The 27,560-nt window shown below is 42.2% G+C and overlaps 1 protein-coding gene across 7 annotated transcripts in view; it reads right to left on the bottom strand.

Annotated features, from left to right (window-relative positions):
- Positions 1 to 3,496: 3,496 nt before the first annotated feature.
- The window catches only part of COL4A4 (collagen type IV alpha 4 chain), a 70,665-nt gene continuing 46,601 nt past the window's right edge, over positions 3,497 to 27,560 (bottom strand). For 6 of the 7 annotated variants that reach the window (XM_083613676.1, XM_083613674.1, XM_083613671.1 and 3 more), the window contains 19 exons: positions 25,922 to 26,083; positions 23,026 to 23,196; positions 22,390 to 22,533; positions 21,129 to 21,236; positions 19,628 to 19,809; positions 18,659 to 18,722; positions 17,761 to 17,835; positions 16,449 to 16,556; positions 15,929 to 16,036; positions 15,330 to 15,401; positions 14,385 to 14,513; positions 13,924 to 14,031; positions 13,030 to 13,185; positions 12,849 to 12,947; positions 9,072 to 9,206; positions 8,047 to 8,163; positions 7,180 to 7,368; positions 5,808 to 6,094; positions 3,497 to 4,288 (listed from right to left, as the gene is read on the bottom strand). In XM_083613676.1, coding sequence (XP_083469802.1) covers positions 4,025 to 4,288; positions 5,808 to 6,094; positions 7,180 to 7,368; positions 8,047 to 8,163; positions 9,072 to 9,206; positions 12,849 to 12,947; positions 13,030 to 13,185; positions 13,924 to 14,031; positions 14,385 to 14,513; positions 15,330 to 15,401; positions 15,929 to 16,036; positions 16,449 to 16,556; positions 17,761 to 17,835; positions 18,659 to 18,722; positions 19,628 to 19,809; positions 21,129 to 21,236; positions 22,390 to 22,533; positions 23,026 to 23,196; positions 25,922 to 26,083 — 2,678 coding nt within the window. In that variant the 3' untranslated portion in view covers positions 3,497 to 4,024. Of the gene's footprint in view, positions 4,289 to 5,807; positions 6,095 to 7,179; positions 7,369 to 8,046; positions 8,164 to 9,071; positions 9,207 to 10,965; positions 12,948 to 13,029; positions 13,186 to 13,923; positions 14,032 to 14,384; positions 14,514 to 15,329; positions 15,402 to 15,928; positions 16,037 to 16,448; positions 16,557 to 17,760; positions 17,836 to 18,658; positions 18,723 to 19,627; positions 19,810 to 21,128; positions 21,237 to 22,389; positions 22,534 to 23,025; positions 23,197 to 25,921; positions 26,084 to 27,560 lie in introns of all 7 variants that reach the window. The other variant, XR_014548064.1, reaches the window with a different exon arrangement.

The raw sequence follows: 27,560 nt of genomic DNA, 5'->3' as shown, positions 1-27,560 counted from the left end.
CCCCTTGAACCTCAAGGGAGAATAGAATTCCAATCAATATAGAGGGAAGAAACAGACACCACAGGGAAAACATAGGAAGGAATGTTCCCTGCGGATGGCTCCATTCTCTGTGTAAAAACAGTATTTTTAAAAATGTGCCGTGAAATATTGCTGTTCATTTAAAGTGGAGGATAGTATTTCAGTGACAGCCTAAGCACTGACTGTGGAAGTTACCATGGCAACAACACATTTGTCATGACAGCACTGCAAATTGGCATATAAAGCCAGAATAAATTGTCAAAGCATGAGTAGCTTGGAATGCACAAACATCCATGCTCACTTTATTTTGCATGAAAACAAAGCAACAGTTGTAGTTTTTTCTTTCTTATGCTACTTGTTAAGCCTTCGGCCTCTTTAAAGTGCTTTTATCTGTAATACTTTGCAGACCGGCAGTGAGTATTCCCTCCCCCCCCCTTCCTGTTTGACTCTTGGTTTTATTTTAGGGAAACACACTTAAGAGGTCTGTTTATAGGTGATCATTCAGCTAACGGTTCATGTGGAGCTGAAAACTATTATCCCAAACTGTTTCATGTAGAAGAAACATTAAGTCATGACTGTTGCAGGAAGCACAGGCCAGTTTTATCTCTAAAACAAGCTTTTTTCTATTTTTAAAACTTTATCAAGCAACTTGGAAGGAACTTAGGATGGGAGTCTGGCTTGCCTCAAAGGCCAACTTACTGGCCAACCCATTGTTGTCTGTTGTTCACTTGTCTTACCTGGTGCCTCTTGGCATTTGAGCAGACCGTTCTACACCCTTTTTGAACCACTGTTAGAAATTCTGGTCTCAACCATTACTGTGCTCCAGCAGGTTACAGTGGAATCAAGGAAACCTTTTACCTTTATTGCCCCTTCTTGAGGTAGGCAATTATTAGTGCCTTGCTTCTGCTTACTCTCTCTTTCCTATTTCTCTAGTCTTGTTATCTCCCAGCACCACCACCCAGCCCCAGATTAGTCCAGCCCCTAGTCATTTGCATTCAAGACCCTCCCCACCCCTGCCCTTGGGTATATGTCTCCGCTGCTATTTTGTCAGGTTTCCTAGTCCGTGCCTTTACTCCACATAGAACAGTTGCTCTCTCTGCCTCTTATTTCTGCTATAGGAAATGCTTAAGTTTATGGTCCAGGCAGTATAGGTTTAGGTAGCCTGTGTTAATATGTAACCACTAGCCATCTTGCTGTCTTATAGTCTGAACTTTAAGCTGCAAATCACTTTTACTTTTTGTCTACCATATGTGCAAATATTATAGGCGGTATCCAAATAATGCATTTCCTGCAGGATTTCCTGTTGTGCGACAGAACTCCTCCTCCCTACACCCCCCCTCAATATGCTCTAGAGATTCGCCCAACACTGCAGAGCAAAGAGGCAAGGTTCCACCCACAAGGTTAGTTGGAATTCACCCACTATAATACTCATTTATCTTAGCATTTGTTGGTTCTTGCTAGTTCTGCCAAGTAAGCAAGACAATAATATTTTTAAAGTGATCATGCCCATTACTGTAGCTTCTGTGACATGCACTCATCTGCAATATACTACTTCTGTGAATGCTTGCATATAGGCTGAACAAGAGATCTGGTTAACACCTCAGGTGGGTTTGACCTAGCCTGTTTGTTGAATTAACATTCCAAGCAGGCAAGGTGGTATTTTTCCTGTTGTCTGTATTTTAATGTTTTTCATGCATGAAAGCTATTTTTAGCACCTTTGTTTTCTTTTTCTTGTTGATAAATATCTGGCCAAAGACCAACTATGCCCATTGTGTGGTGGATCTGGTGACCTGAAGATCATATTGTAGTTTAGGTCAGATTTTCTGTTTACGGGGGATTAGAGGCTGTATTCTATTTCCCCTATTGCTCATCCTTTCTTGCCAAACAGCTGATTGAGGGGAATTTTGCTTTTTAAAAGGGCTGCATGCATGCGTCCCTAGATACTTCTTATGTACTCTGTGGCATGTCCCTTGAAGAGGATGTGAAGGATGGACTGTTGATGAATGGCTGTAATAACAGTGCAGCAGAAAAAAATATAAAATGATATAAATAACTCAAAATAAATGAAAACAAAAAGATACTCAGACTGGCTTCTCAGTGACCCGCGTGTGTATAGTAATATAAAAACCCAGTTAAACAAGCTCTTCTCCAAAGGGCTGCTGTCCACCCATTCATTAGCTACCTTAACAGGAGGGTTCTTTAGATAGTTTCCTCCAAGGGTGGGAAATCAGAACAGCAAAGCAGGCACTGGTAAGCCAGTTGCCTCTTGTAACCAAGGATTGCACAGTGTTCAGTAAATGTCCACTTTACCTTGCTTCCCAGTTGGAACTTGAGGGGGAATAGGGAAATCTGTTCTTGATGAAGCTTGGTTATGAAAGTATTCTACATTACAAGAAGTAACTGCATTATGAGTTATTTCCTATGTACATCTACCTAAGAATAAGTCCTGTTGAACTTAGAGGAACTTACTTCTGAATAGCCATGCATAGGATAGTGCTATAAGAATCATAGCAGTGCTTGGTTAGAGCACAAAATATGTGGTTGCTTAGAATCTGTTCACTTATCAGTCCAGGCCAAAATGCTTGGTTTTAAGCCATGTTAGCCTTTCTTGCCTTCACCAATGTGCTCTTCCAAGCCCACATTCCTAACAGGGCCACACTCCTGTCTAAGCACACCTACACTGTCTTGGTCATGTCCACAGAATAGAAGATGGCAGGATCCCCAAGGACGTGCTCTACAGGGAGCTGGCTTCAGGTATCAGGCCCATTGACAGACCAGCTCTGTGTTATAAAGATGTCTAAAAGTGTGACTTGTCTGTAGGGTTAGTATAATTTAATTAGACTCCTCAAGTGAAAATGATGCACACACGACTTGTAAAAATGGAGATAACACCATATGAGAAAATGTTTCATATGTATTCTCATTCTTTGCGCTGATTTACAAGCATTCAAATTGTGATCCCTGAGGATGCAACCATATGGGGAAAGTACCATATTTTTCTGTGTATAAGACGCCCCCATGTATAAGACGACCCCTAATTTTTTTTACCCAAAATTAAGAAAGTGCACCATGCACTATCTGTGAATAAGACGACCCCTTATTTTAAACTTCAAAAATTTAGGAAAAAATATAGTCTTATACACAGAAAAATACAGTAAGTATGACTTGGCTCTATTTGTGGCAGTGTCACAACCTCCTGGCAGAAATTTGCTTAAGCGTGCTGGCTTTTCATGCTTACATGAATTGCATCCGTGACACTGCTAGGTCAGACCTAATAAAAATAGTTTACGACTAATAAAGTGTCTCAATCATCAAGGTGTTGTATAAACAATATTAAAAACATAAGACTGGACTTGCCTGCAGGCTTGTAGTTTAAGGAGACAAGAGGGAAATAAAGGGTAAAAAGCTCCAGGAAAAAAAGATGGATGAGGGTGATAGATGATCTATTCCCTATGGCAGCAAAAAATAACTCAGGAGATGGTTTGTTTTTTATTTATTTATGTTTTCCTACATTTACACCCCATCTTTCCTCCAGTGAGTTCTAGTGGGTGCATGTGGTTCTTCCCCTTCCCCTTTTATCCTCACAATGCTCTGTGTGGTAGGATAGGCTGAGAGCCAGTGACTGGCCTAAGATCACCAAGTTGAGGTTCATGGCTGAGTATGGATTTGAACCCTGTTCTCCCAGGTCCTAGTCCAGCACTCTTAACCATTACCCCACACTGGCCCTCCCATCCTGCTGGCCTTTGCAAGTGGGCTTATGCTTTGGGGCTCATAAAGAACATTAAGCTTTCCATACATTTCTAGCTAGCACAGCTACAATGCCTCTTAAAGTGTCGCTGCACAGGGAGTGGGACTTGAGGAAGAACTACAGTTCCATGGTTTGACTGGCTTAAACTTCTGCAGACGTGGCCAGAGGTTTGAACGGCAGTGCACAGTTTCACATAAGATTAGCACCATATGCAACTGACGGCATCCCCTTTCACTTTGGTAAACGGTCAGGTTTCTTTTAGCCATATTTCATGCAGACCTGGCATCTACCTACATTGCGGCGTTGTTCTTGCTCATCTTTGAGAGTCTCTGAGCGAGGGACTGAAGTAAACTGCATCTCTGGGTTTACAGTACTTAACCAGAAGCTGTATTCATTGGTAAAAAATTGGCATGTCCCTCGCTGCCCCTGGCATTCAATGAAGGGTGCTGATCTGAAGTCCTCAAGGCAGCTTCCAGTTGACATGAGAGACTGTCCACCTCCCTGGTCACCAGATCCAGTGTGCTGAAAGAAACAGGCAAAAGAGGTGGAAGTTAGCTCACCCTGTACAGTTTTACTCAGTAGCCAATCACACTGAGCTCAGTGAGACTCGTTTGGCTAAGACAGCGTAGTGAACACAATATAACTTTCTTACAACTCTTTTAGATTGTAGTACTGACCAACAGAGTTGGCATTTCTCATAAGGCAAAACGAATACTCACACATACAGTATTACCGTTTTCCTGCCACCTTTCTACCTCTTGTGAAATATCTGTGGGTGTGGTTTTTGACTTGAGTGGGCACTGCATTCCCCTACGTTGCATTGCACCAATGCTGACTGAATGAGCATTCTTAATATTTGAAATGACATGGGTTACAAGATAAGCAACTCCTTCCTCTCAGTAGAAAGACAACAGTTTTACATAGCACAAAGACAGATAAGGACTTACAGCTTCTAGTTTTGCTATAGCTTCTGCAGTTTTCATTTTGGGGTGTGACTGGTGATAAAGATAATTGATTTTGGCCTATGGTTTATGTCAAAACCAATCTTCATTTAATTAGAACTTGGAGCTAACTGTTGGTTGGCAGGATACTCTGGACTCAATTCAAAGTCTTGTGTTTGATCTTTGAAATTCTTCATAGCTCAAGAACACAGTACCTGAAGAACCGGCATCTTCTTCCCATACATAATTACCTGTGCCCGCAGCTTGCTTTATTTATAAAAATATTTGCATTAAAAATATCATTAAAAATATCAAAATGGTTCCCAGTGATGCCAGACTTAGTGCGGACACTTGATCAGCCCACCCAAACTCCTGAGCTCATTGATCTGCCAGTCTCAGCCTCCAGGAGTAATTCTACTGAATGGCTAAATTTTATAACACCAAACATAAAACAATACAATAAAGCCAGTAAAAAGTTAATAATCTGATGTCATTTTTTTATGCCTCTGCAAGCTGAAATAAGGGAAGTGTCTGCAAGAGAAAAGGTCTCAGCAGCAGCCCCTTGCTTGGAGGCACAGACTATGTCATTTTAGCAGCAGATGAAGGCCATACAAACATTTAAAATCAGATCCATTTATCTCTTAAGTTGCAGTGGTTATTTGCTGTTGGCATGGTTTCAACTTTATCTCAATTTTAGTTTAATTCTGCTCATTAGAACTGTAGTTTGCATTTTATAGTTCTCTTGTTTTTATAATGCGCTGTGCATTGCCCAGAGAAAGTTATTGGGCAACTGATAAATACAGTAAAACAAATAGAGACAAGATAAGGAACCAAGATGGCAAACTGAAGGAGTGAAACGTCTACAGTCAATTAGCAAATGACAAATCAGTTGAGCATTTTGCAGATCTTGCTGACAGCTCAATCCTATGCATGTCTACTCAGAAGACTGTCCCACTAAGTTCAGCTGAACCTTCTCCCAGGTAAGTGTGTTCTCATTCATTCATACATTTTATTCAATTTACAGGCTCAGTTTCAGTGATTAGCTAGCATGGTTAGATCCAAATAGTTCCATAGAAGAGCCAAGTAATATTCAATCTTACCATTAAAAATGAGTAGCCTGTCCATAGGCTTCCCCAGTTTGATGGACAGGGAGGAATGGATTGATCTTGACTATGAACTGCAACAGCTTGGGCAGGAGCCTCACAGACAGCACATCTGCTAATGTAAGGTTGTATTTCTTCTTCAGAGAGGGGCATCATGGGCAAAGGAGCTGTGCTTGACAGCCAGTAAGATTTATCATTTCGACTTGCATAGTAGCAGACCTGATGGATATTGCAATAGGCAAAGGGCATGGTGCTGAACACAGGGAGACAAGATCCAGCGAGACCTAGAATAGATGGTGGGAGACATGCACACATATAATTACCAATCCAAAACACTTGAAGTTCTTATTAAAGAACAGTTTAAGTTAGTCTTGAGCCTTATTCCACATCAGCACTACGCAGCCAGGAAAATTATTGATGCATAAGGGCTTTGGGTGGGTTTACAGTATCTGGAGGTGTCTGGAAATTTCAACAGCAATCATTGTCACCTGTGTCCAAGGAAAGCTAGGTACAGAGAACACATGTTCTCATGCTGTGGGTGGGTGTGTTGTGCAGTCGAGAGTTTTCACTTGTTTAAGTTATGCAATCCTCTAACCTCTGGGAATGTTAGAATATAAATTAAAATGTAATTCACTACCTTCAAAATTGGAAAAGGTGAGTGAGAGTACCATACACTAAACATAAAATGTCCCAGATTCAAATCCCTGGCACCTCTAGATATTGCCGGAAAATACCTTTGTCTGAAACAGAGTACTAAAGCTATTATTAAAAGACTGCAAATTTGCTACTATGCTTAATTCCTAAAATTCAACTTGTAGCACCTTGGGATTGAATGCCCAGTTCACTTCAGAACTTGCTTGTTTTAAAACAAATGTATTTTCTGCTGATGTAGTACCGTGATTTTAATGTCCTGGTCCATTTCATTGTTAAAGTAATGCTTAAAACTAGTAAATAAATATATAGTAACTTGCAGGTGTGCTCAAGCATATAAATATCTGTTGCAAATAGACCAAAAATTAAACCTCCCAGGTTCACCACAGACAACAAGGATGAGTTTTGCATCCAGCAGAAATAATGAAGGTTTGAACGGGAAAGAAGAGCCTCTGCAGGGAAGCGCAGGTCGAATAGCATAGGTTGACACTCTTGCGCTAAGGCTCTCGAGGAAAGGCCCTAGCTGGTCACATCAGTTTCTAAGCATGCTTTATAGATAGCACATACGACAATGAAAGGTTGGCCAATTCCAATATTGGCACCAAAAATATACATACCTACCACCCCAGATTTTAATGTTATATGCAACCATTTGCAATGAAAAATGCAGAGAACCACTGCATTTTCTTTCTTTAAGGAGTGATATTGCAGTCCTCACCAAGATCTTGATTATGGGCCTTCTCCTGCCCTTCAAGATACAGCAGGCTATATCCAGTCCACAACCTTGGCATTCCCTCTGGGCACAGTGGGACTTGATCTGATTGACTATGAACAACAATCAGGAACCCAGCAGCAACTCTTGTGTCAGGCCCTGGTGGACCTGGCATTCCAATTTCACCTGGAAAACCTTGCAGAGAAAAGGTAGAGAATATTCCATTTAAAGGTGGGAGACACATTAAAGAGATGCTTTTCTATTCTTCAGAACAGACTTGATTGAAGCATGCAAGATCCCAGGGCCTCAGGTTTTGAATTTAAAACCAATCCTCAGAGGTTGGAGCCAACAAAATCTTTAAGTCACATTACAGTTGTGTTGTGAGAAGGCAGTTGTTTCTGAAAATGCAACACACAGGGAAAGGCGGCTTATCTCTTCCCTTCCTAACCACAAATGCAGCGAAAATACCGTCCCCCACAAACTATGAGCCTTAGAAAGAATTCCCACTAGTGCCAATAGAAACTTTTTCCAAGGTTTGCTGCTGCACTGGGTGGAGCAATGCTTGATGCAATTGCGTCTGGGGCATGGATGAACAAAACCTCCTATCCTGTGCTCTGTTCATAACCACCTCATAAGTAATTAAAGAGGGGGGATGAAAATAAAAGCTACATGTTACACATTCAGCATAACATATAACTTGGCTGTTGGATTATTTGATATGATACAATACCAGCTGAGCAGCTGAATGCAGGTTCTATTAACAGTTTTGGCCAAGAGCCATTACAACCAGGGCAAAAAGTAAGAGAAATCATTTGCAAAGCTAGTACTTTCCCCAGAAGTATGGCAAATGACTGCTTATGGCAGAATACTTACCTTGTAGTCCTGTGTATCCTTTTTCTCCTATGTTACCTTCATCACCAGGGGGTCCTGGTGGCCCAGGCAAGCCATCTTGACCCTGTTGACCCAATAACCCTTCTTCTCCTTTCTCTCCTGAAATATAATACAGTGCATTCATGTCTAAATGCAACTATAATTAATTATTGTATTAATAGATTACAAATCTAACATTAAACAGGTATGCTTGTTTTCTCTGAAGTAGTAATAGTTTCATCTTTCTTGAAATTATTCGAAACAGTCCTTTCTTTTTAAAAAAGCTTTAATATATATATTATATTTTATATATATATATATAATATATTTCACACTCCATGCTCTAGAATTCTTGGCCAGAGTGGCTGGGGAAACTCAGTCAGATGGGCGGGGTATAAGTAATAAATTATTATTATTATTATTATTATTATTATTATTATTATTATTATTAGGATGAGGAACTCTGGATCCAGCTGCCATAGTTGAGGAAATCAGATGAAGTGGAGGGATTTGGGGATGAGTTGAGTTTCCTGTCCAAGCCATGTCACTGTGTCAGAATAAAGTACTAGTTTTAAACAGGGATGGGGAACTTGTGGCTGTGAGGAGGAGCTGCCACTATTTGTTTGTTCTGCTACAACCTATTGAAATCTTTACACAGTGCACAGTTAAACTACGGAACTCACTATCTCCAAATGTAATGATCACCAACTTGGAGGGATTTTAAAGGGTAGACTTTAGATGGATTCAGCAGGGCTCTTATGTTCTTAAAGTGCTATGATAAGTTGTGGTCTCTTTTGTAAAGCTATCCAACTGGCATCAGATAAAAATATGTGCTTAAATAATAGAATGAATAGGAAATGTAATAGAGGAAGTTGATGTTCTTCATGAATGCAACCCAAACTGAAGCCAACATGGAGTTGTGTAGACTTCACTGGGACAGGTGAGCTGAAAGGATGATACATGAAAGGGTACATGGTGATTCTGTCTCTTCCCTACCACAAACACTGCAGACACACAGAATTACTTACCTGGGGGGCCAGGGAAGCCTGCTGGCCCTCTTAATCCCATGACACCTGGTGATCCTCTTGGGCCCAATACACCAGGAGGCCCTGGAATCTTGGGACATGAGGAATAATCAACACTTCCAGGTTCTCCTGGGTCACCTGAAACATGAAACGACTTTAAAACAGGAGTTAGGTCATAATCATATACACACTTACCTGGAATTGAGTCCCACTGAATCCAATGGAACTTGTTTCTGAGCAGGCATGTAAGGGATTGTACTGTTAAATAGAAAGGTTGGACCCAGAAACAAGGTTGGTAGGCAGAGAATTTATATAAACTCCCAAGGTAATTCAGTATGTGCCAAGCGTTTGAGAAACCACCCTTTATGTTATTGCTACAGGTTCAAGTGCATAAATGACCTAACACAAATAAATAAATAGGAGGGAGAGATCAAGTGTATAATGTGATTGGCTTTCCACATAACACTATGCTTTTGCTGCAGCAGTAGCATTTGCATTATATAGTCTTTATTGGAGAATGACTTTGTTATAAGAGGAGGGTCTCACTTGGGGAAAAGCAAATGTTTATTCACTTTATTTTTTAATTTTAAAAAAGGAATGATACATTCCAATGCTAGTGATTTGCACACATTTTCCTCCAGTGTTAGGAAAAGTAAAAAATATGTAAGGGCTCAAATATCACAGGACATAGATGATAGGGAACACTGTAAAGGATTGTAATACAGAATTTCACTCTGGCTCCTAAAAACACCATCTTGCTGCCCAGGAAATTCAGTATATTTTCCACTGGTCTGTGAGCTCCACTGCAGCAGTATGGAGCCATGGGAATTTTCAGAGAAGCAATAGAGGGTCATGACTTTTTTGGCACAGAGGTGCAGAGTAAATCACAACATGCTTAGAGGGCTGATCACATGCCTCACTTCCAAATGTTCACTTAAAAATACGTTCCATTTCTGCATCTATTTTTATTTTGCATGAAAATTTGCATTTAAATATGTTTTACAAATAATTTTTGAAGTATTTTCTTTCCTAAATGAGTATTTCTAAGCACATTATTATCTAATATATACCATATTTTTTGTCCCATAGGACGCTCCGCCCCATAGGACGCACCTAGTTTTTTGGGGGAGAAATAAAGGAAATTTTTCCCCCTTTATTTCCCCCCCAAAACCAGGTCGGGGAAACCAAACAAGGTTGGGGAACAGTGGTATGGCGTCGCTCTGCCTCCCCGCTCTCCCCCGAGCTTGTGGGGCTGGCCGATGTCTGCCCGGCATGCGGGGCGCTCTGCTTCAGTGCGCCCCACGCGCCGGGCGGCAGGCTGCTATCTGCAGCCTGGGGAGCCCTACGGGAACTCCCGCAGGGCTCCCCAGGCTGCGGATGTCTGCCCCACAGCGCGCGGGGCGCTCTGCTTCAGGGCGCCCTGCGCGCTGGGCGGCAGGCTGCTATCTGCAGCCTAGGGAGCCCTGCGGGAACTCCTGCGGGCTCCCCAGGCTTGCTGATAGCTTCCTGAAGCCTGGAGAGCGAGAGGGGTCGGTGCGCACCGACCCCTCTCGCTCTCCAAGCTTCAGCGAAAGCCTGTATTCGCCCCATAGGACGCACACAGATTTCCCCTTCATTTTTGGAGGGGGAAAAGTGTGTCCAATAGGGCGAAAAATACGGTACATGTTAGAACACATTTTGATATTTTTTTGAGCTGAGAATTAGACCACAAAAGTGCTAAATCTGAGGGATAGCTACCTTCCAATCTGCACATTAGTTCAGAAGATGTGGATCAGATCAGTTATTAGCAATTTGAACTAAAAGACTAAGATCTTAGCATGAAGAAAAATAAATTGACACTCAGAGAAACTTTTTCACTTGAACACACACCAGAGCACTCATCCTTCTCTAAGCTTACCTCTGCAACCTGGTGGATTGAATGCCAAGAATTTGTGACAGCCATTTCATATGCAGGAGGGAGACCAGCACCGTGCAGATGGTTTAGAACAAGAATGCAATTAGAACAGTGATAGCTTGCACATGGCATTATCATTTCCCCCAACATGATTGTGACAAAACATGGGAGCATCTGTCTACAGCGAGTGAATGCCTTCAAAAATTACTGTCTACATAATAAAAAAAGGATAACTGCCTCCCTGAAGGATAAGGAAATGGGTGTCCAAGGCTACCCAACTCCTCCAAAGGTGGTGTGAAGCAGCTTGTTTTCCCTCACTGCAGTGATGCCACTGAACTTGTCCCAAAAGCACCTGGATCAGCTTCCTTAAGACTTTTTAGCAGGAACTAGGCTGTGTCATCCTCGTTCCCAGCTAGTAAAAACCCAAAGGGTCCCTAACTAGCCCACCCAATGCTCCAAAATGTGGAGATCAAGGGCAGAAAAGAGGAAACAGTGAAGGAAAAGAAGCTTTTTAAAAGCTCTTAATTTGGTCAGACTGTAGGAGCCTGACCAACGCTCTTGCCTATCGATTCAGACAGAGCTGCTCTGGGAGGTGGGAGGTGATTCCTCCCAAAAGAAGTCCTGTGCTCCGCCCTTTGAGCCCTGTAGGAAGAACCATCCCAATGGTGGGAAATGCCATCCAGGAACTTTTCTATAGACTGCCATGAACCTTCGTTTTCACTGTCCTCTGTCCTTTCAGCTTGATTGCAACACTGCTGGGCTAAAAACTATTTCAAGAAAAGGCCTGTCATTCAGTACCATTAAATGCCTATGCCTTTACTAGAAATTAATACGTAAGTAAATGAAAAACAAGCAAATGTTAACAGCTTATAATTCAGTAAGTATTCTTACAGTTATAAGTATTATTACTGTATTATTCTCCAGCATCCTTTTCAGGCATTCCTTTCGTATACAATATGTCCTTAATCTTAATTAAAAATTAATAAATGGTAGATTTTAAAAAAATCAAACTCTTTCATAACCTGTGTATATTTGTATATTAAATATACAAATATATTAAATCAGCATTTGAACAGGTGAGTGAAGGCCTCATGTACAGCATGCTAAGTATGCCTATATTTAACCCGCAGACCTGCTACATCACAGACTGTGTTGTTGAACCAGCCAACTGAACAATGTGACCCACGTTGCTATGAAAGGACAGAGTAGAACTTCAGTGCTACTGGCAAATTCTCCTCTTCCAGATGTGTTATAGCAGTCATATGTATAAGCAGAGACGGGTTTAGAAAGCAGGATGCACTGTAAAGGTAAAGGGACCCCTGACCATTAGGTCCAGTCGTGGCCGACTCTGGGGTTGCGGTGCTCATCTCGCTTTATTGGCCGAGGGAGCTGGCGTACAGCTTCCGGGTCATGTGGCCAGCATGACTAAGCCACTTCTGGCAAACCAGAGCAGCGCACGGAAACGCCGTTTACCTTCCCACCGGAGCAGTACCTATTTATCTACTTGCACTTTGATGTGCTTTCGAACTGCTAGGTTGGCAGGAGCAGGGACCGAGCAACAGGAGCTCACCCCGCTGCGGGGATTCGAACTGCCGACCTTCTGATCGGCAAGTCCTAGGCTCTGTGGTTTAACCCACAGTGCCACCCGCGTCCCGGGATGCACTGTCTTAGCTGCCTAATCCTATTTGCAGTGTGGATCTGCTCCATTCTTCTGGCCTAGGATATTTGCTTTATGTGTGGGCTGCAACTAAGAAAATCTACTGCAATGCCGCCCCTCACTAGCTGTGTGGCTGGGTAGAGCTTTGCAAGACTGCTGCAAACATGACCAAATGTGAATTCAGAATGGCCACTGCATATAGCAGGGTATAAAAAATGTTAGGTATTACCTTTGGGACCCATACGACCAGTTGATCCTCGCAAACCTTGTTCTCCAGGCTCTCCAGGGGCACCAGGAGGTCCCTGTGGGCCAGGATTTCCCGTTGGACCTTAACAATGAGAATTCGGATGAATTAAGAAAGTTCTGTTATTGGATCTGCTATATGCTAAACCCATTATCTCAAGCCATACCTTTTGAACCTTCTCTTCCTTGATTTCCCGAGACACCTTTAGGTCCAGGTTTGCCAGGAGGACCAGGAGTCCCAGGTTCCCCCAAAGCCCCACAGTCACCTGGGTCTCCTTTAATGAGAATAGTCTTCCCTGGAGGACCAGGTTTGCCAGGGAGACCTGGAATGAAAATTAAGTACTGTTGGAATATACCAAGCAAGGATAGGGGGCCGAAGCAGGCTTGTGCACATGTCTCCTTAACAATTGGGAGGTGGGGATTGTGGTCTTTGGACAGTATTCAGTATCTTTTGGTTGGATCACAAGAACATAGGAAGTTGCCATACAGAATATGACTACTGATCCTTGTAGTTCGGTAATACCGCCACGTAGGGTGGGTAATTTGGTGACCTCCAAATGTTATTGGACTACAGCTCCTATCAGCTCCAGAAAGCATGCCAATGATCAAGGAAGATGAGAGTTGTGGGGCGCATCTGGACGGCACCACACTGGCTATATTGACTGAGAATAGCCCTTCAAAGTCCTTCCCCCCAGTCCTACTTGGGAGATCCTGAGGAGTGAACCTGGGAGCTTCAATCAACATTATTTATCACTTACAGTAGCTATAGCCCTTCAACCTGATTCTTCAGTTTCTCGTATCTGGTTTAGGAGCAGCCAACAGTTTACATATAATATTTGTGTGTTGTTGTTGTTGTTTTTAAAAAAAGTCTGCTTCAATGCCAAAGGCCTTCAAAGTGGTTTACAGAATAAAGGCATAGCAAAGTTAATTATTTGATTACTTTCTCCAAAAGGAGGACCCCCTCCTGCTCTCAAACTCAATTGGAGAATAATATTTCTGCTACATGTCTAGCACATAGGAGGGTTCGTTCTACTTTAACTGCTTTATTATGCCAGTCATACCTCTAACACCATCTAATCCAGCAGGGCCTTGGTCACCTGGAGGCCCAGGAATTATATTTACAGAAGGCTGTCCCATAGGACCGGCAGACCCAGAAGCACCTGGCTTGCCTGTAAGAAGAAGAGAGTTTATTGTGCTATTTTATATTTTAGGAGATACCAAAATGTTGAATATTGACCAAAAGGAACCTCTTTGCAAAGGCATTTTACTCTATGTTGTATGGGCTCTATAGTTTGTTCGTGTGGCAGAACCATTCTTTCCAGCACAATAAGATAACACAAATGCTTCCCATAGTGCATTTCCCTTGCTTTAATTATTTGTGAAATCTGCTTACACGAGTGTCCCAGAAACCTATTGGTTGTTGTTTGTGACATTAAATAAGAAACAAACATCATCATCCTGCTCTTCAATGGGGTAGTAATAGATTAGGTGTTTTCCTCCCATGGAGAAAACGGATTCTTACCAGGGGGACCTAGTAGTCCTGCATCTCCAGGGGGACCCGGACGGGAAATTCCTGGTAGTCCAGGTTCTCCTCTGTTGCCTTTTGGCCCAGGTTCTCCTATGCATCCTGCAGGCCCCATTTCACTTAAACCTTTATAAAGGGAATAATAAATGCACACAGAAGGAAGCTTCATAATAAATAAAAGACATATGCATAAAGTAGACACCTAAGCACTTCCTTTCCAGGTGAAGCTATCCAAGATTGGCCAACTCTCAATGTCCATGCTTGTTCATGTGGATCTGAGGCAAGTCAGTTGCTCTCTCATAGCCTAACCTGCCTCAGAGAGTTGTAGTGAGAATAAATTTGTGGGGTGGGGAGTGGGAAGAGAGCATGGCCCTTTGGAAGACACATGCGATAAAAATGATTCAAGAAATTGTGGCCCCTGTGGCCCCTAAGTCACTATATAGGAGTGCCTTGCCCAGGATATTCAGCTTCCCCCTTCAGCCTCAGCCCCCTTTATCCTCCCAAAAGACTGCTCAAAATCAGTAAGCACTTCAGAGCAATACCCCATGAAGCATGGGGGCTGTTGCTGGAGGATAAGATCTGCAACCACAGCATGTGTGCTTTCGCACATACTTTTAGGCTTTGGGTTCCAATATCTGAGTATGGTCCTATCAGGCATATATCTGTTTGAAATGCTACAGATAACTTGGCTTGCAAAAGGATAATTCTCCATAGCTGTTGCCCTCAATAGAAATTCCACGACACTCCTGGGCTGATTTTCACCATGCTAGCATTAACTAGTGTCAGCTGAAGCCAAACCTCACATAAAATTTAAAATCTGTTGTTTCTTGTTAAAATTAATGCCAGTTGGCGGCTTAACATTTGATTGAGCCTCTACTAGTAATTCCATTCATATTTATTTTTTTCAAATTATAATTTTATAATGGTAGTTTCATTATTTACCTGGAGATCCTGGCAAGCCCTTTTGACCCTGTAGTCCATTCAGGCCATTTAATCCAGGCGGTCCCGAAAGGCCTTTGAAATATTGCAAGATGGAGAAAAAGAATGGAGGGGACAATGTGATGCAATTCCGACAAGACTGTATACACCCCCTGCTCTGCAATTAGCCTGAGAAGAAAAGCAGCAGTGGGAGCTTCACCCCCTTTAGGTTAATGGCAGTGTAAGGGGTTTTCTTTGTTAGGATCTACGCTGGAGTAGAAAGAAGAGGGTACAAAATATAAAACAGAGTTCTCTGAGGCAGACTTAATGGTCCCTTCAGGAGCTGTTAGGCATGAGCTCCCTGGCTTAGGCTTTGTGTTTCTGCCTTTCCTCAGGGAGGGCACACTTGGAAAACTTAAACAGCCCCAAGGAGGGTAGAGGAGGAGCTGACTCAACAGTTTTTTCAGGCCACTGATAGTCATTTTAGGGGCTGATAGTATGTGGTCCCTGGCTTGCACTTCTCCACTCCTGTATTCCTTCAAAGCACAGGGTAATATACAATTTATGTTATCACCTTTAGTCCATATCATTACATTCCCTGCCACGTTTTTCACAATAGTTACCTTTTCTCCCAGGACTGCCAGGTAATCCTTGAAAACCTGGAGCTCCCAAAAGACCAGGGTTACCTTGTTCACCTGGTGCTCCTGGAATGCCTGCAGCTCCTTGGATACCTGCGGGTTGAAAACACAATCCTCGTAATTAAACAATACTTACTATTTCTTCATAATATTCAGTATATATTTTATGATTATGCTGGTTGCTAGAAATGACATTATTGTTAATTGCCTCTCATGTATGTCCTGTTGATGTAAAAAATATAGTAAAAATAACAAATAAATAATTACAAAACAGCAAGATTTGCTTAAAAGAAATACAGCATGGACCTTTCCGTTCAGCTAGAAAAGCTTGTTGGACTTTCCCCCACAGGGGTTTGGATGATCATGGGTATAATCCCATCTTGACTTTCATATATTTTCTGGTTTGATTGCATGCTGATGTTTCCTTATCCACTGACGTCATCATGGCCCATAAAAGCTTATTATGTTTAAACTCCAGTTAATTTTTCTTTCACTTCCACCTCACCTGGGAAGCCAGGTGTCCCTGAGTATCCAGTTAGTCCTTTCGGTCCCTGTCTTCCTGGTCTCCCTTGAACACCTGTGATTCCTTGGTCCCCTGGTAATCCATCAAGTCCTTAAACCAAACCATACAAACAAAGCAACTCTTACTGTAATATATTTTTAGCGAAACTTTTTTTAAAATGGCAAATTCCATGCATACATAGGCATGCTTCACTGCTCAAGCATATTGTACTGTATTAGCTTTTTGGAGACACATTAGTATATTGTCTTCTGCAGCTTCCTTCCATGAGCGGAATAGAGCAGGATGTAATGGAGTGAAGGCATCTCACTCCACCATTTGATGTGGATGAAACTGTACTGAAAACCTACAGTATCTCACAACATCTACTAGTTTGCATTTATAAAGATTGAGCAGATGAAGGCAATGACTGACACGAAGGTAGGCGACAAGAGTCCCAAATTTTAACAGCAGCATAACTGAATATCCAAGGCTAGCATGAGGTTTGAAATGGCTCTGGCCCTCTTATTGCCATCCCCTGACGAGCTTACCATGTGGCATAGACAGGCTGTGGAAACAAGGACAAGTGGCTGTGTCGAAAAGAACGGCAGCTCCTGCCTCAGGGTACTCAACTGGGTGACTGCAGCCATAGCCATCTGCATTCCTCCACAATGTCTAAGGATTCTAGCGTACCATTGCAGACAGACACTGCAATGGACTGGGGCCATAGGCAATGAAGATGGTGGTTTCTCTCAGTGTTGGCCCAGAGTATCAGTAGTGAGGCCCCAGCTGATGCTAGTTGTGACCCAAAACGTCTCAAAAAAAGTAGAATTGTTTTTCAGTTTGTCTTGTCACATTTAAAGCTGTTGAAAGTGTTTCTTTCAATCCCCACTCTATGAACAAAGGAGGAGATCTATCTAAAAAAAGGTTGGAGGATAGCAAATATTTGTTCTTGCTACTAGCATAGCCCCAGTTTCATATGCATGCTCATATTTGCCATGGTGAACACTGAAGTGTGATGGAAAATGCAGATTCATACACGTACTATAAATGTGAGTGCATGTGCCCAGCATACACTCCTGTGTATTTACAGGGACATATTGCCCCTTCACTTCATGGTGATCAGCTGGAGACATGCAGAGAGCACATGAAAAATGTGTCTGTAGCATGAAGTATGGATTTGAATTAAATCATCGCTTCAAATCATGAAGCCATAAATGTCTGGCTCAAATTAGTGAAAAGATATAAATACACAAGAAGATATACACTAGTTAGATAGCTTGCCCATTGATAACCAAATGACCAAAAGAATCATCACCTGGCAATCCTCGATCTCCTGCAGGACCTTTCTTACCAGGCTGGCCATAAGAGACAGCTGGGTCACCTCTGCTACCTGCAAAAGTAGCATCTCATGTATAAGTAGCTTCTGAAACCTTTAAACAACCTGTAGTTATTTCTTTTAAAAATTTAATTCCCTTTGTTTGCCAGTAGAGAATCTTTCAAGGGATCTTAATATATGTCAAATGGTTTCAGGATTACGGTCAACGATACTCTTACAAAAAAGAGCCTAAAATGTGCAACTACAGCAGCAGAACAAATGTGGATATTGGTCTTGACAATGTCAATACAAACAGAGAAAGGTGCTTTACCTGCTTATTAGGTGGGGCACTAGTTCACAAAACAAATCTTCATATTTCTGAATCAATCACTTTGTGATGATTCAGTTCTGTTTTATCATCCCAAAAGTTTGCAATAACATTTTATAATACTCATTTTGTTGTGCTCTCCAAATCGTGTAATGCCATATAAAAACTAGTATGGTGCCAGCCTTTCCCCTTCAGCATGATCTATCAAATCTTTAATCAATTTATATAACCAGCATGATAATATTTTGTTACCAGAAATTATTTCTGTTTGTATACAGTGGTACCTCGGCTGTCAAACGTAATCCATTCCGGAAGTCCATTCGACTTCCAAAACATTCGACATCCGAAGGCGCAATGGGCAGTCAGCAAATTCCATTGACAAAATGGAGAAACGCGCCCCTTTCGATTTCCAAGGCATTCACTTCCGGGTTTTCAGCGTTTGGGTTCCGAATCGTTCGGCTTCCGAGACGCTCAAAAACCGAGGTTCCACTGTATTCATTTTTCCTAATGCATCGACAGAAATCTGAACAGTAACTATCAGGCATAGATGTATTACCATTGGAGCATTACCTTTAGATCCTTTTGCACCATCAAGTCCTGAACTTCCTGGAATCCCTGGCAATCCCTGTGCACCCTAATTATTTTATCAAAAGAAGAATGCCCATCAATTATATGTAAAATTTACAGCACTTGTCCCTGCAAATTAAAAATAAATGAGGGTTTTGTTTTCTGTGTCAAATTCTGATCTTTTATAATATGAAGAACTGAAAGAAAGAGTTTGTGTGTAATTAGCAAGAATGTATCTAAAACAGAAACTGCTTCAGCCTTCTCCTTTCTGATCTCTACTCTTCCCACAGAAGGCTTTATGCTGCTTGAAGTTTTGTAAGTGGTCAGTGTAAACTGCTCTGTAATACAGACCCATTGGTTTCTTGTTCAGCTTGTTTCAAGACACTGATCATAATGAGAATTGCGCAAAACAATAAATATGATGATCATTAGCTCTGAGATGGAAAAGCAAGTAAAAGGCAAATTTATTCATTCATATTTGACCTGCTGGCTACTGCTTCCCAGAAAAGAGAAGGGGGAGATGGTGGGCAGGTGGTACGGTTGCACCAGCAGAAGCAGTGGATTGGCTCTGTTGGCCACAGCAGCCTTGCCGCTGCCTTGCCTCTCTCCCTTCTGCCCCTCCCAGCAACTCACCTGCCAGGACGTCAGGTAAACACCTCCACTCCACCATGCCATCCACTACTGATAAAAACTTATGTCCTACCCTTAATCCTATGACCCAAGGGCAGACTACAACAATAAAAACATAAAATGGCGAACAGCAAAACACGCAATACAGCCTGACAGAAAATACAAGTATTCAGTTCCCACTTAAAACTGGAGACATTGACACCAGGAGAATGTGTGCCACAACTGGGTGGCAGTACTATGCTGCACACTGACCCCCTCCTAGGCTTTCCTCAAGGGTTCCTCACATAAATGGCTAGATGCAGCATTAGACTTTCAAACGCTGCGACAATATTCTCACCCTACCTGGTCACCTTGTGGTCCTTGAAAGCCAGTGATTCCTCTCAGTCCTGTGGGTCCTGGGAGACCGGGAGGCCCTTGAAAACCAGCCTGTCCAGCATCGCCAGGTTCGCCTTTTCGAGTACCTGGAAGTGCACTTCTGCCTGGCGATCCTGGGATTCCTCTGAATCCAGTGTTGCCTTTATCACCTGAAATTATTTCAAGAGCTTGTTGTAAAGTTGTTATGCTTTCTAGTCACAGAAGAGAATGCAACCCCCCAAAACAAAACAATTCAGAAAAACTACAGAACCTGAAATTAAAAAAGGAATCTAGCATATTGTTCATCAGAACAATTTTGCTGTGTGATATGTAGATACAACACAGTAGTAAGAGTCAGTGTTTTTTTCTTTTTCTCTGGGGGTACTCAAAGGTACGTAATACCAGTATCTTTTCCCCCAGAAAAAAAACACTGGTAAGATCTAGACAATAACTTAAAAAACTAAAAAACCCTTAGGAGGAGAGGTTTCGCTTTTTGTTGAAGTGGTCTCATACTGAGGTCATATAAAAGGGATGTGTAGTAAGTAACTGGGCGTTAGGTCCAGTCGCAGATGACTGTGGGGTTGTGGCACTCATCACACTTTACTGACCATGGGAGCCAGCGTTTGTCCGCAGACAGCTTCCAGGTCATGTGGCCAGCATGACTAAGCTGTTTCTGGCAAATCAGAGCAACGTAGGGAAACGTTGTTTACCTTCCCGCCGGAGCGGTACCTATTTGTCTACTTGCACGTGACATGCTTTCAAACTGCTAGGTGGGCAGGAGCTAGGACCGAGCAATGGGAGCTCACCCTGTTGAGGGGATTCGAACTGCCAACCCTAGGCTCTGTGGTTTAGACCACAGCACCACCCATGTCCCTGTGTAGTAAGTACCTAAGACCAATTGAGGGTTTAGAAACTTGTAATGTGAGTTTATATTGATTAGTCTCATTTTATATTGTAATCACTGAATAGGGCTGTAAGCTCAGTGGTAGAGCATCTGCTTTGCCTGCAAAAGGTTTCAGGTTCAGTCTCCACCATATCTAGGTGGACTCCCTGTCTGGAACTCTGGGGAGCTGGTACCAATCCTTGTAGTCAATACCGAGCTAGATGGACCAATGGTCTGACTCAGTGTGAAGCAGCTTCCTGTGTTGTTTATCCTGCGATAATGCAGTCACTGAACATGAACGATGAAGGCGGTGCCTAATCTCCTACAGCATATTGTCTATCAGTAAATGCACACTGCTGGGTTCATATGATAAAGCAACAGCTCATGAGCAGTTCATTGCTAATTGACTAAGTAAACAACAGTCTGTCTGATTCACCTTTTAATTTCAGCAGACGTGTACTAGTGAATAACTTTCTACAACAACAGCTGCAGATGTATTAATGCCTTCCAAAAATTAGATAGCATATGGAAGATGTCAGCTAGGGTCTGGACTTAACGTTACAGTTATTGGTTTCTGTGTAACCTGAAAACAAGCAGTTTGCTTACCCTGTGTTCCTGGGATGCCTTTATCACCAGGAAAGCCTGGCTCCCCTTTTTGTCCTTTCTCTTTCAATATGAAAACACGGCCATCCTCTCCTGGAGGTCCTCTTTCACCTTAAAGAGGTAGAATGTACTGAATGTAGGCAGAGATTTGCTCAGGACAGCATAGCTGCCCGCCCACCCACCAATCCTTGCTGGGATGCTGGATGCAATAATCCTATACACGACTGTGACATGTTTGGGAAAGTCTTGCTTCTAAGTTTCGTCTCTGTACATGCTGCATAAATCGTTCTGCACAAATCATTCTAATACTAAGACACTCACCACCCCAGAATGTTCAGTCCACATTGAGTTCATGAAACACCGTAACGTGCCTGTTCTTAATGCATAGTTGACCACATCTACGGATGAATGCTATATCAATCACTAGTAAAAGTTTAATAAGGAGGTTTTCATGCCTGTCCAATTCTGTGTTCCCTTTCCCACCCTTTAATCCATTGGTGATTAATGTAACCTTTGCTTTGTACTTGTGTTGACCAATCAGCAATAAGCACATATGTGGCAATGCTGTAATATTCAATAAAAGGGACTCCCCGAGACTTGCTCGGGAGATGCCTCCCAGATGACACTCGCTACCTGTCTGTTGTTATTTCAACCCAACAAATCCTACTATTGGGATTCCTAATTGTGGCCTAAATATTTACTTCTCTAGGCAGGTACCACATATTCAACATTTGCTTGGTGCTTAGAGGATGGGAACTGTAGTATTCAGATGACTCCTCTTCCTTGTTTCTGCTTAGGAAATCAAAAGACGACAAACCATAGCTTTAACAAAACTCTATGGCGGGGAGCAAGTTCTGATGGAGGATTCACTGGAACCATTTTTATGGTCTTTTTTGGCAGCAGGTGAAAACCTTTCTATTCTCCCAGGCCTTTGAAATAACTGATATAGTATGGTCTCACAGTTTTTAAGATTTGTGTTTTAACTTTGGGAGTAACTTTGGCACTCCAGCGAGGTCACTTGGGTGCTGCTAATGCAGCAATTTAACTTCACCCCCAGAGGCACACTCCATTTGTCTCTCGAGATAGACGTATGCCACCACTGTTGTGGACACTACTGGGCTAGATGGCTCAGTGGCCTAACTCAGTATAAAGGCAACTTCCTATGGCCCTATTACCAACTTTAAAAAATCTTTATCTGGCTAGGAGAAAAGGAACACACTACATGCCAAAGTAATTCAGGAGACAAGTTACAGAGATTACATACCCTTTAATCCCATAGACCCACATTCTCCTGGAGGGCCACGCAGACCTGCTTGTCCTTCTTCACCTTTCACACCAGGTGCTCCCATTTGTCCTTCACTTCCTGGGAGTCCTGGGAAACCCTGCATGCCTTGGGACCCTTGGCTCCCTTCAGAAAGAAAAATGCAGATTCTAGTGCACTTAAACAAAAGACTGGATTGCTGGATTAATAATGTCACATGTGGGAGCCCTACTTTAACTGCACAAAACACTTTTTCTGTTCTAGAGAAGGCCATGGGCCAGCAATTCACTCTTCAGAATGTTGTTCTGCTCTTAACATTGGTCCTGATTGGCGCCAGCAAATCGCACAAGATCTAGACAGTGGGCACATACTGGGAAATAAATTTACATAAATATTCTCAATGGAGCATCTGTTTTCTCTTCCTGGTAATGGGACTGCAGTATGGGCTGGGGGCTGGATCTCTGGGGCCCAGTACAGTGTATCCTTATTTGGTCATGTCTCTGCAAATCCCAAATGGCCCATCTCCTAGCTTTTGAAGACCAAAGAAAGGAGAGGTGATGGTTAGAAATACTATTTGTATATATGAACTGTGAAGGGCTACAACTGAAACAAAGACCATTTCATTTAGAATCCATGTACCTTTTTGCCCTGGGCGGCCTGGCAATCCATTTTCCCCTGGAAGACCTGGTTTTCCTCTTAAGCCTGGGAGGCCAGGTGGTCCTTGTACTCCAGGAAACCCAGGCATGCCTTTCATTCCAGCTGGGCCTGGTGCACCCATATCACCTTTAGGACCCTTGAAGCCTTGTAAACCTAGGAGGGGCACGGAGGGAGAGATGCACCAAATGCAAAAATATGTCCTTAACAACTACTGTGTTTCTATAGAATAGATAATATATATTTTAAAGTCTCAAAAGTTTTTTACAAAACCTAAAAGCACATATAAAATGCAATTAACCAAAACAACAGTATCAAAATAATATTCCAAATAAAAATTAAAATGTTGATAAAAGTTAAAACCATAGCTCTACAGACTCCTTGGAATTGCTCTGCTGCGGGACTTCCGGGTTAGCACCATCGCCTAATGGCGGATTCCCTCCGAGCTCCGGAGGGAATCGGCTCAGCAGGGGTCGGGTCCTGACGCACCGGCGATGCGGGGACCCCTAGAAACCACAGGCGCGGAAGCCTGTGGACTTGGTGACTTGGTGGGCACCTTTGCGCCCCCCTGACCCGAGGAGCCTTTTTAAAGGCTGCGGAACGGGGGACGGGGAGCGGCGCGGTGCTGAGAGCCCTCTGCTTCCCCTGCTGAGTGAAGCCACATGCCATGGACGGAGAGCGCTGACTTCTTCCTTTAAATATCCGGACTAAAAGTAATAACCTGTGAGTAATACGGAAATTGGACTTAAAAGGGAATTTTTTTTTGGATTTGGAACGAACGGGGTAGGCGCAAAAAGGAAGTCCGTCTCCCCGCCTTGTAAACATTTTAAAGCAAGGACTAGCTAACTAAGGTTGAGAGAATATTTTCTTTTTTATTGGATAAAAGTTATTAATTCCACGACTTGGCAGTTTAAGCTATTTGCTGGAGGATAAGAGTTGTTTTTAAGAGTTGAAGTGCAACCCCCCCGGGATCCGGGAGTGATCCGCAAGAGAGCCTGTTTAAGAGACATAGAAGATTTTGACAGCTGTCAAATTAGCTGTCAAAGTTGGGAAAGAAAGAGAACATTGTTTCTGTGGTCTCTGCTGGATATATTTGCTACAATTTGGTTATAAATTGTTGGAAACAAGGAAGAATCGATACAAACTAATTTGACTTTTGTTTTTTTTGAACTAAGTAACCAGAATCCCTCTAGAGGGGGTTCTGGGACACTACAATGGCTGCAAGTGGAAAAATACTGATGGAGCTAAATAGGACTTTGTTTCTCTTGGGAAAGCTACAAGAACAAAATGATGTTTTGGCTATAAGGGTCAAAACATTGAATGAAACAGTAAACAATTTTACTGAACTTAGTAGGGACTTGACTCAAGTCTTTGCAATTGAACAAAAGGCCCTTGCAGCGGAACAAAAAGTTTTGGTAGCCGAACAGGAAGAGAAACTTGAGAAAATTGAGAAAGTGGGAAAAGAAATATATGATGTGCTGGAGAGTAAGGAAGGAGGAGCAACAATGCCACAGATGAAGGAAAGCCAGAGGCCTGTCAAAAAGGATACAAAGGAAAATAAGAACTGGATGAGGGAAATTTGGTTTGAATTGGAGAATGAAGAATGGAGAGACCTCCCCAGGAGATCTGAAGACTCTTGGATTATAAATTTGATCAAGATGGAAGTTGGAGCTTTTGGGACATTTGGACTTAAAAGGATTAAGAAACAAGATTTGAGCTCCACCTTTAAATATGGAGATCTGGCTGGAAGAAAAATGGATATTACTGAGACAGAGCTTCTCCGAGTTTTGGTTTTTGATATAAAGGACTATCAAGAAAACTGGCAGAGAGGAATTGAGAGAGAACTACGAGCCTCGGACGTGAGATCTCCAGGCTGACTGCAGATAGGCTGATAGATATTGGTGGGGGATCAAAACCGGGAAAAGGGGGGTGGGGATTGGGAACCTAAAGGGTGTATAATTATATTTTGATCTTTTTTATTCTATTCTGTTAGGGGTATTAAAATGGGGAATTCATGGAAGGGTATTGGGGTCGACCTTAGAAAAAGATTTAAAGAATGGGTACTGAGGTACAAAGATGGATGTTTATAAGTTAAAATTGGTTATATAAAATGAATTAAATATAACAATGAATTAAATATAATAAGGTTAAAAATTGGGGATAAGAACTTGTTGAACTAATAATTGGAAATGGAATACAAGAGAGGGAGGTGTGGGGAAGTCATGGAAATATGTTATTGAAAATAAGGTTGTAAAAGGTGAATGGTTTTTTCTTTTTTTGTTTTTTGTTTAATCTTTTTTGTCTTTTTGGAAAATCTTAATAAACATTTTTGGAGGGAAAAAAAAGGAATTGCTCTGCTGCATTCATAAAGCCAAGGTACATGGGGAGGAGAGCAAACAAGATGGCGAAATCAAATTGTTTACAGCAAGAATTGAAATGTCAAATGTTCAGCGTGTATAAGCTGGGTCCCCCCACCCCCACCCCCCGGCTGCTCCCCCTCTATATGCCCTGCCTATGCACACATCCATTCCCCCCACAGCTGCCTTGGCCTGCCTCTCTCATTTCCTATTTGTGTCAATTTTACATTGTTAGACAGTTGAGGCAGGTATCTGTCATATCTGATCTTTGTAGTGCCATGTACATAAATGGTGCCACATTTATTTATTTTTTAAAGTGAGGTACCACACCTATTTTAACCAATACACATGTATACCATGCCAGTCCACAAGTGGAAACAATTGCATTAACAAGTAATTTGTTGGAAAGCACCCAAAGATTTCAAGGTTGCTAACCACAATATATTTCAGCCATCAAATACCTGGGTCAACCTGTATACTTTAGACTCCCACCTGAATATTTACAAGGATAATGATGCGCTTACCTGGAAAGCCTGGTGGTCCAAAAGAGCCTGGAGGTCCTGGCAGCCCCTGCAAGCCTTTGTCACATGGCAGACCAGGTGACCCAGGGCCTCCTGTGACTCCTATGTCACCTTTTCTACCTCTGAGACCTTTTGCACCTGGAAATCCTGGGATGCCAGGCTGTCCTGCAAGGATAATTCATTTTATGAAGCCCCCCCCCAAAATCAAAATAATTTAGTTTGAAACAATTGGGCCTGGTTTGCACTTCATGCTAAGGCAAACCTCTGGAGAAAAGATCCCAGCTGCTTTACTCCTCCCCAGTTGTTTTACTGCTGAGCCACACTGACCCAAACCATAGTTTGGCTTGGCATATCAGCTGAAACAGGGCTCATGGATAAGCCACAAGCTCAAATTTGGATGAACACCCCAAGCCAAGGCATGGCTTAGCAAAGTGCTGTTCAGCAGCAGAATAACTAGGGAGGAGCACAGTGGTTAGCATCTTTTCTCTGAGAGCCCCTGCGTTCACACTAAGCCATCATGAACAGTGTCTTTGACTCATTTTAGCTCACTCAATATGTTCATTTTGGAAGATCTAGCCTTACACATTTTCAATTCTGCAGCGTGAAACAGAAAGAAAAGAGAAGACGCCCTTTGCACGAGACTGGAGCTTGTGCTCCTCACATTCCATACAGAAATAATACTGAAGATAGTAAAATGACATCCCTGCTGGGAGTTGCTATCCAAAGCAATCACTTCACGTTGCTGCATGGAAAGACGGGACCTGGGGAAATATATTTATATTCACAGGATGTTGTCTTTTGCTTTCATGAGCTTAAAAGGGACATTTTCACTCCCCTCTGCTGCACACAGGCAAAGTGAACAATATCGGGGCAGGCTGGCTTCACAATATGACCTGTCCTTCCAGTTTGTACTGCAATCCCCAACCCCAACCCCAGAAACCTCACAAGGTGATGGCAATGCTGACAGCATACTGAGGCTTGCCACAAAAAGATCAACCTGTGACTTGAAAAGAGCAGGTATGCATAAAGCAAATCTGAATAGAACTTCTGAAGCTGAGTAAGTGAAAGTCACTTTTCTCTCAAATCTTGATGGCACTGATTGACACATACAATGCCCAGCAGAAATTGATATTTAGGACATACTGTGCTCCTTTTAGAGTGATGATGTTGCCCCAATCTTCATCAACCCACAATTGGAGATGGAATTTACTAGAGATCAGATTAACTAATTCACATGATTTGGAAATGCCCACTTAGTGATCATTTCTACCACATGGGAAATGGTAGAATTCTCTGTTGACCCGAGTCAAGAATAAGTAAAAGAGACAAACTGTAAATATGTGAAGCTATCTGGACTGTTTTTTGTGAGTTGCTATGCTTCTGAGATCTCCCCACTATACAACCCATCACTTTTCCTTTCCTTTTCTCTTACTCTCATTCTTATTTTCAATTAGGGTTTCCCAAATGTATCCAGATTGTGTGTGTCCTTCAACCTCTTACATTAGAAATATTATTATTATTATTATTATTATTTATTAAATTTATATACCGCCCTATATCCGCAGGTCTCAGGGCAGTTCACAAGATAAAAATACAATAAAAAACATGAAATACACAAAATAAAAACAAAAGCAACCCAATA

Source organism: Podarcis filfolensis (assembly GCF_964270895.1).
Source record: "Podarcis filfolensis genome assembly, chromosome: 5".
NCBI classification, from domain to species: domain Eukaryota; kingdom Metazoa; phylum Chordata; class Lepidosauria; order Squamata; family Lacertidae; genus Podarcis; species Podarcis filfolensis.
Note: the sequence above shows the minus strand (reverse complement) of the source record. Positions and strands in the feature narration are given on the sequence as shown.